The 9,812-nt window shown below is 46.3% G+C and overlaps 1 protein-coding gene across 1 annotated transcript; it reads right to left on the bottom strand.

Moving 5' to 3' along the window:
- Positions 1-7,717: 7,717 nt before the first annotated feature.
- On the bottom strand, positions 7,718-8,134 carry TREMEDRAFT_64734 (uncharacterized protein; the record flags this gene model as incomplete). Its single annotated transcript, XM_007006998.1, has 3 exons — positions 7,718-7,730; positions 7,757-7,997; positions 8,077-8,134. The coding sequence occupies 3 exons, from the start codon at positions 8,132-8,134 to the stop codon at positions 7,718-7,720; spliced, it is 312 nt and encodes a 103-aa protein (XP_007007060.1).
- Positions 8,135-9,812: the final 1,678 nt, after the last annotated feature.

The following is a 9,812-nucleotide window of genomic DNA, read 5'->3' as shown; positions in this document are numbered from 1 at the left end:
CTTGCTGCCTTCTGTCTACCTACTCTTCCACCTTGAACTATACCAAGATGGAATAGACTAACCACTCAAGTGGCAACACAGCAGGAGATCTGTCACGGCCGTCGAGCAACTTCTTCCTTATAGACCGACGGTCGACGAACCTCGGCTAACTTCACGCTTCTGAGTCGATGTCTCACCCAACCAGGAGGGCGCAGACGTCGAAAGGAGTGTAACTACGGCGTACTTCGGCGTAGTTACTCTAACTAAGGCTTTGTTCTATTGATGGCGATGTATCTCGATGTATAGCTATCTCTATTTGTCTTTTACTACTGACAACAATCAAGGATCGCTGAAGAAGTTCAGCGATCTGTAAACTATCTATACTACTCCTCTCTTCTCATAGAACGTCCCTCAACTCCTGCACTGCCTCACGCTCAGTCCTCTTCGTTCAACTTTGCCGTACCTCGCCGTATCCCCGATATCCTACTCCGCTCACCTCGACTAACTTCGCCTAACTTCCCCTGTTCTGCTCTCCCTCGGTTCCCTTCCCCTAACTTCGCCGTAGTTCTCCGCTAGGCGGGGTTATCGTGACAAATACCCTCTTGGTTCTCGTAACTTCGCCGTAGTTGGTCTCAGTGGTTCGAGTGGAGGTTGGTGGTGGTGAAAAGGAAGGTCGGTGATGGTGAAAGGAGGGTCGGTGATGGTGGTTGTCAGGGATGTTACGACGTAGTTCGTGACAAGATCCTTGACAGGCAAAGCGGGACCAGAGATTATTGAGAAGAAGCAAGACAAGAGATCATTGAGAGGAAGTGGGACAAGAAGTTATCAGGAGCAGGCAGAACAGATCATTGAGAAGGGGGGGACAAAGTGAGAGGTGAAGAAGTGGGACAAATTGAGATGAAGCGGGACACATCATTGATAGAAGGCGGGACAAACTGACAGGAGGTGGGACTAAGAATACTGAGAGGAAGCAGAACAACCGGTACTCTTGCTAAATGCTATCACCCTTCTACATCATTCTCTACATCTTCCCATATTTCACGGTTTGTGGCTGACTTTCAGAGTACCTCACTGTGTCCCCTCTGGCTTCTTGCCTCTTCTGTCAGACCTTGAAAGAGTGACACATTTTATGAACCTTTGGTGCTCCTCTAGAGACAAAAAAGACAACTGGAGAATGGAAAAAACATGGAGACACAGCAAGGGGAAGCAGAAGAAGTCGGACTCATACCACAAACACCTCAAAAGAACCTTCAAAGACAACTGTCAAGGATACTGCCCACCCTGGGACAGAGGACAAAGCACAAAGGGACAAGGACAAGGAGTGACAAGGAATATACTTATGATAACAGGACTGAGTCCAACATGGAATGGGACTGTGACCCAAGGAATGTCTCTGGCTTGTCTAACAAGACTAGAAAGGACTTGGACTGTAACTGGAACTGGACTGGACTGGACTCAAAGAAAGGGTGGCAATGGGAATGACTTTTGATCAAGAACTAAAGAAGAACCATGTAAAACTATGAGGGGTTTATATCTATAAATTGGGCATTCTACCAGGTGGAGTCGTCCTGCGTAGGAAACCGTCGTAATCCTTGTCTTCCCTACTGTTTTCTAACTAACAATAACAAACTGCGCCCTGTTCTTGCCGTGCTGCGTATAATACGCTGTTGACTGCACGCAGAAGTACGCATGACCACGTAAACCATATGTTCGCCTCAAATCTAACTAAACTAAAGTCTTGGGTCTAATGCCATAACAGGCATACTAACTGAGGATAACATAACTAACCAAAGGTTCAGGTCTCTTGCCTCAAAGGCATCAGAGCAGAACTAAAACATGAGGAAACTGATACTTGTGATTCATGACAACAACCTTGACACTTCATTCCTGAACCCAACATCCCTCATGAGGTCATTCATTTCTTCACACTCCCTGAACATGCACAATCCCAAAAAAAATCACCAACACTGTCCTTCACTGTCTAAACGCTCTCAACCTTGGTCCACCTCGCCAGCTCACCCTATCCATACCTGAAGGTGTGATCTGTTCTGTTAAAGCAAATGGACTTCCTTTCCATGTTCTTTGTATACCAGACATGATTCCTCAGACCAACACAGACACCATCTTATCTTCCTTTCACACATTCAACAACCTGAAACCCTTTAAACATTTTTTATGTTTCTAATGTGCAAGAACAGGATGGAATTTAAGGGCTTCATCCTTTTGATCTAGGCATAGTGAGGTGACAAGCAAATACCATTGGAGTGAGCAAGGACACCAGTCAAACAACACGGAAGATAATTGATGAACCAACCAAAAAAAACAAGATAATTGACATCAAGCAGCCCTCAACATTCTTTGTCTCCTCAACAAATTTGTCTGCACCCCTGTCAGACAACAACATCCATATGTGGACAAAGATACGGTCAAATATTCCTTCTTTCTCAAGCATCAAGGACGTGATATGACGGCGGCTGAAGGAATAATGTTGAATTGAAAGGATACATAGAAACTTGGTGGAAGTAAAAAGGGAAATGGGAGTGGAATGAGATCTGGTGGTATGGCAATGGCGGTGGCAATTGGGTACAGTGAGGCTTGTCTCCCTCACCTTGACCAGAATAATGTGGACTCTGTTCCCACCTTCTTCACTCAACTATCTGGTGATCCCGGCTTCACTCAATTCTCTCAACTCCATGTTGATGCTTGTCTGTCACAGGGGTACGTCGTGACACCTCGATTATTCCACCAACAATGACCCTCCTTTGACCATCAAAACCCCCATCATGTCATAACGTCTTTACTCTACCCTTAACTCAGGACATCTGAGACCAACTACGGCAAACGACAACGGGAGAATAAGATATACGGGGCCTGGAGCATAGGGACAACAAAGTACGGCGAAGTTAGACGGAGTTAGGCTAAGTAGGGACAAAGGGAGCAGAAGTACGGCAAAGTTAGACGGAGTTAGGCTAAGTAGGGATAATGGAAGCAGAAGTGCGGCAATGTTAGGCCGAGTTAGCCAAAGGAGGAGAAGGATGGCCGAGGACTTGGGGAAGTTGGACGAAGTGCGTTCAAGTAGGTCTAAGCGCAAGAGGGTTGGGTGAACGTCTAGGAGGAGTAGATAATATTAGCTGAGAAGATCGCTGAAGAACTTCAGCGATCCTTGATTGTTGTCAGTGTTGAAAGATTGATAGAGATGGCTACATTCAAATCGAGATACATTGCCATCAGTAAAACAAAACCCTAGTTAGAGTAACTACGACAAAGTACACCGTAGTTACACTCCTTTCGACGTCTGCGCCCTCCTGGTTGGGTGAGACATCGACTTTGAAGCGCCAAGTTAGCCGAGGTTCATCGACCGTCGGTCTGATAGAGAAAAGTTGTTCGACAGCCGTGACATTGTCTTGGTGTTGGTGATGTTCTCATGGCCCCCACCTCTAATCTCATTCATCACGCTGTTGGAAAGGTCCTGCAAGGAAAGATAGAAGCATTGCAATATTTTATACATACCGTCATGTTGAGAGTCTGTTGGAGAAGCAGGAGGGTGGTAAAGTAGTTAGTGGTCCGTTGGAGGGAGTAGATTCAGATGATCTCATTATTTTTGGTGCAGATGAGATTAGTGAGCAGACAGACTATGAGGAAGTGATTGAATGATGCATTCTGTTTGTGCCACAGGCAACCCACCCCTCCCCACCAAAAAGACTTTTGGCTTCGATATGAATGGCAAAGCTGTGGCTCTGGCCACATTCACGGAGTGCTCTGGTCGTAAGATGGTCCAAGTGTTGAGGGACTGAAACAAGGAGAAGACGAACTCAAACAGTCCCTCATCGACTATTGAAAGACAAGGTGTCTGTCATAAATCTTGAATCTCGGTCGCAGCACAAGCAGTTTATAAAGGGTCTCAGCTCATACTATGAGCTGAGCATTGGATCTTTTAGCACAAGAGCTTAGTGCACGTCACCCTTTAGGCGTATGCATTACAGTGTCAATAAATCCAAGCATTGGTCTACCAGAAGCCTCCAAACACCCTTCCTCTTGTCCCCATGAAGATATGACATGATCACACTTCCTTGGCTGAGCATCTCAACCGTATCCAGGGCCACACATGTTGCTCTCAATACTGTCTCAAACAACCAAAGGGGAGTGAATCAACAGCAGAACCCATTTGTTGGTTTTCACTTTCCAGACCTCTCTGCACTACAGCTGCACTTGCTCCAAATGATCGTGATACCTGTCACACGGCGCCGCGCGACATCATCCTTTCCCTTCAAACAAAGTTCCTTTGGACATCAGTTTGCCATCAATGATCACGTTCTCATAAACTTCACCACCCACAAGGATATTAGGAGGCTAACCTCGTTGAGGACGAAGTTAGTCATGTAGGAAGTTAGGAGGGCATGAAGTTAGGGGAATACGAGGTTAGGGAGATACAAAGTTAGGGAGGCATGAACCTCGTTGAGGACAAAGTTTGTGAGGTACGAAGCTCGGGGCTTTGTGTTGAACAAAGTTCTGCATTGGCGAAGTTAGGGAGGAACAAAGTACATAAGGGCCGAGGCTCCCAGAGATCTTTGACGGTCTCTGGTGGGTGTTTTAGTGATAGTAGTTAGTTAGGCACAAAGTTATCACACCCAGAAGTTATTGTCAAACATTCATATCACGAAGATCAAGGCTGGTGAAGGTTGTAGCCCACAAAGTTAGTGGCTGTCGGTCCTGAGAAGCAAACGAAGAAACAACCCTGTGACAATATCCTACAGATCTCAATCCTTCCAAATGATCCCCTCCTCAACCTATACAATCCAGTGGTTACACTTGGATGGCAAGCTAATGTCAACATTCAGCCCTGCACAGATCCCCATGCAGTGGCCACCTATGTGGCAAAGTATGCCTCAAAGGCGGAAAAGCCCAGCCTTGCTTTTGGGGACGTCATGCAGGCAATTGCCAATCAGGTTGAGGACGAGACACCAAGCCAAGCAGCCTCTCAGAAGATGCTCAACAAGGTGGTTACAGAGAGGGATTACAGTGCCAAGAGTTTTGTCATTCCTTACTTGACGGTAAAATGATGTCATCATCTTGTGACTTTTGAACTCTTGGTCTCTTACCTTATTGGGCTTGGCAATTACTAGTTCAGGAAGGTGACCAGGATGTTGAAGACCATGATTGGTATGACATGTATCTGCAGAGGGACGAGACACTGGAGGACGTCATCTTGTACCAGTGGTAAAAACGGTACAAAAAACGACGTGGAAATATTGTGTTTTGTCAAAAGAATGACAGGATGGTCCGTCTCTGGCCTACCTACTACCCATCAAATAGCAATAATGAAGAGTATGAGATGTGGTGCCCAGCAAGAATGATTCTACACCACCCACATTGGAATGAGACAGCGCTACTTGATGAGGGAGAGACATGGGGTTTAGGATATGAGAGGTACAAGACTATACATCTGGATGGCCACAAAGATACTCTGCCAGCAAGAGGTTGCCAGCAAGGAGCAGGTGCTTGGAGATTGGCCTCTCATGTGTCAAGAGGGAGGTTCACATGCCGTCCAACTGGATATAGGTCAACAGCTGGGTCTTTGGGACATGGATAAAGCAGAGGACTGGCATAAGGTCACTTGGGAATGGGGAGTGAATGGTGAGGACGAGAGGACTAACGCTCTGGAAGAGTGGAAGAAGACTGTGAGGTTTGCCCAATACAACCTTTACTGATTCCACAGTTGGTTGCAAATGCTTCACCTCCCCCAGTCAACATCTTGCTTCTCAACAACACTCAAAAACGAGTACACAGCAAGGTCATGAAACACACCCAAACCTGGCAAAATGGTCGTCCTGCCCCATCCTTCTTACTCAATATCAATGGTACTGCTGGAACAGGCAATTCATCCCTAAATGACCCAATCTCCCAAAGCTTGGACCACTTCACATCACCTTCAAACTGTGTAAAACACCTTGCTCCAACAGGTGTTGCTGCTTCAAATATTGCTGAACAGACCCATCCCTCAGCCCTGGGATTATCTGCAGACAACAACAAAGCAGAACCTATTGAATTGTCAGGAACCCAACTTGCAACTCTGCAAGAAGAATGGAACATGGTCAAATATCTCATCTTAGACAAGAAAAGCATGATTGGAAGGAAAGCTTTGGGATGCATCCACACCCAACTTGGTTTCATCTTTCCTGCCTCTTCCCACCTCCCTTTTGGTGGTCTAAGTGTGCTTCTATTTGGGGATTTTGGCCAGCTTCCACCAGTTGGTGATACACCACTCTATGTGACAATGTGCCGAGAGGGGTCCTCTTCCTCATCTCATCTTCAAAATAAAGGACTGGAAGTTTATTGCCAATTCAAAGAGAGTATAGAGCTTAGGCAGGTGATAAGGCAAGTGGGGGAAGATAAACAGAGTCTAGGGTTCCGGACTACTCTTTGACATCTTTGAAGAAGTGGTGTCCATAAATTGTGAGTCAACATGACCTAAGCACCTATCATCAGATGTAGCACTCAAGACACACCCTCTGCCTTTTCCTCTGTTCCTTTCTTTGCCTGCATACCAGTGTGACGTGCTTGAACTCTCAGCACTGGTACCCCTGCTTTGACCAACCTGCCCACATTTGTCTCGGCAACCTGAGCTTTCTCAGAGCAGAGGTTGGTTGCAGTAGCATACTGCTCTTGGTCAAGTTGTCCAAGACGATCCCAAAAGCAAGCTACAAGCTGATGATAATTCTCCTGGGAGACCTCCAACACAGGGTTTGGTGAATGGGACAAAGGGAAGGGTACACTCAATTGGTTTGAGAGAGGGTGATGAAGCAGGAATTGACTTGCCCAGTGTAGTTATGGTTGCATTTCCCACTTTTCAGGGACAAACTTCATGCCACAACGAAGTTGGAACTCCTCGCCTCCCTATCACCCCTGTAATTGTCACCTGGGATGGGCCTGCAGGAACAACTTGCTCCAGGACACAGTTCCCTCTCCAACTTGTGTACGCCATCGCTATTTACAAACCCCAAGGAGCGACACTGGATAGAGCTTGTGTGCACATAGGCAATAGAGAGTTTGCAACTGGATTGACATTTGTTGTGGTGTCACGAGTAAGAGTACTATCAGAGTTGGCTTTTTGGCCAGGCTTTCCTATTGAGCAGATAGTGAGGAGCGGAAATGAGCAAGGTGGTGCAGGTGCAGCAAGACGGATGGTACAAGAGGATGAGGTTAGACGAAGAGGTCTTAGATTTCTGGAGTAAGCCAAGGTATGTCATTCTACATACTGCACAACTCTGCAATCTATGCATGAGAGCTCTCCAATTGTAATGCATGTCATGAATTTGGTGTTCATCATACTTACAAATCATCCACTCATTCTGATACATGTTCAAAAGCATTGAAACAAGTGAAGAGAGTAAGAGAAAGTCTCTTTCCTCCCACAATGGGTGTGACTTTGTGGGGTGAGAAGGTGGAGTAGAAAACAGTTGCAGAACAAGGAGGGAGCTGGTGAAAGAGACTGATGGACGGAATGTGTAATTCCCCACCTGATGTCCACTGTCCTATGGGAGCTAGAAGTGAATAAGTCCTCATTAAATCCCCAAACTCCAAATGAAACATTTCTCCAACTTGTTTAGTCACTGCCACAAAAGTTGCAATACACAGGAGGAATGGGTTGGGATAGGTAGGATGTGACTCCTTGAGGCGGTCCAGCACATTCTGAAGTTCAGGTCTTGGTGCATTCACCAGTTCATAAGGTATGTGGAGGTCAGCCATAGTAGCTGCCTGTGTAGAAGAACAAACTTACTCAGTGACTGGGTTTAGTGCGCCGAGGTCCAGTTGCTTGAGCAAAGATTTGGCACAAGGTCCGAAAAATTTGGCTATGGTGGAACAGAGTAGCATGAGTTGATAGACAGCTTCTTCATCTCCCTCCTGTTTGGTATCACAAGTGGTAAAGAGTTCCTTGCTGTAATGCTTCCATTCAAGTAGATGTAGGACTTGTTGGTAGATAGGATCTTTGGTATGTTCATCAATGTTGTAAGCGTGACCTGCATTACAGCCGGAATACCCCTTGGGTTTGGCCTAAAAAGTCAGCTCTAGCTGGGTTCTATCTTGGTTCTGACTCACTGCTTTTGTGGGATCCCATGCCTCCAGTATCTTCTTTCAACCTCTGTGGAAAACACATTTGGAATATGTATGACAAGATTCTTCACTTGTACGTGTGAGGTATTGGCAGGGACTGGAATGACAAAGGGAGTAGGTGGAGGAGCAAGTCAATAAATGCACAGTAATGATTGGTGACTTTCACCCCCTTCTCTGACTGCATTTTGCCAATCATTCTGTTTGAGATGGTATACGGCATGCATCCAGACATGGAGGGGTGCGTTGAGATGCAGCGGAACTGTATGTCAGTCAATCTGAAAGCGAGGGTGGAAGGGTGAAAATTAAGGGAAAGCAAGGGAAAGCAAGGGAAAGCAAGGGAAAGTGTTACGACCCTGTTGTGACCCATGTAGTAGATGACCATATAATATCGTACTGTACCGTATTGTAGTTGAGCTGCAGATGGGAGATAGCAATTGGTCTATACAGACTGGAGTCGCAAACTGATCTTACCATATGCACTTGCCATTGGCAACTACCATTTGCGACTACCAACTGTAAATACTGTTTGTAAGTACCGTCTGCACCTACCATCTGTAAGTACCATCTGTACCTACCATTTGTAGATACCAATGGTACTTAGCTACCGTCTGTGCTACGGACGGTGAAGGACAGTAGGGCTCTAGAAAAGTATATAAACCTTTCCGTAGGATCCTTTATCTTAAGGATTGATATATTTTCTTGCCACATACAAGATCTCTACTCACCATCTACTAACCTCTTCTCGTCACCCCTGATCCCTTTGTCATCATCTCGACTTGACTGATCCTTCCAAGTCATCTTAGTTGTCCGACGGACTTCACAAGCCAAGAGCTATACACCAGTCTTCATAGCTCAAGCCTGTAAACTGTTGTAGTCCATCTGTCTCCATTCTTCTCAGAGATCTGGTGGGGACAGGTCGTGACAGAAAGCCAGGGTGAAAAGCAAGGGAAAGCCAGGGAAAGCAAGGGAAAGCAAGGGAAAGCAAGGGAAAGCAAGGGAAAGCAAGGGAAAGCAAGGGTGAAAAGCAAGGGAAAGCAAGGGAAAGCAAGGGTGGAAAGCAAGGGTGGAAAGCAAGGGCAAGATAGACTTACCAAGGTCTTTTAGCCTCCTGACCCGACACTTTCTCATGTTCTGACCTTCTTTGCAATACTCCTTCTCAGCTCTAGACTGGCGCCACTTAGTCTGTTCTCCTTGACCTACACTTGTGACTGTCCCTTTTCCTTCAAGTCTCAATTCGACTTTCCATTCAGATACGGCTTTGAGTTGAGACTGGGTAGTCTTGACTGTCACGAACCACGTCGTAACATCCCTGACAACCACCATCATCAACCCTCCTTTCACCATCACCGAACCACTATCCATCACCAACCACCACCCGAACCACTGAGACCGACTACGACGAAGTTACGAGATCCTAGAGGGTGTTTGTCACGATAACCCCGCCTAGCGGAGAACTACGGCGAAGTTAGGGGAAGGGAACCGAGGGAGAGCAGAACAGGGGAAGTTAGGCGAAGTTAGTCAAAGTGAGCGGAGTAGGACATCGGGGATATGGCGAGGTACGGCGAAGTTGAACGAAGAGGACTGAGCGTGAGTCAGTGCAGGAGTTGAGGGACGTTCTATGAGAAGAGAGGAGTAGTATAGATAGTTTACAGATCGCTGAACTTCTTCAGCGATCCTTGATTGTTGTCAGTAGCGAGAGATATATTCAGTAGCTACAACCT

This window comes from Tremella mesenterica, assembly GCF_000271645.1.
Source record: "Tremella mesenterica DSM 1558 unplaced genomic scaffold TREMEscaffold_12, whole genome shotgun sequence".
Lineage (NCBI taxonomy): Eukaryota > Fungi > Basidiomycota > Tremellomycetes > Tremellales > Tremellaceae > Tremella > Tremella mesenterica.
This window is presented reverse-complemented; position numbering and strand designations above follow the sequence as displayed.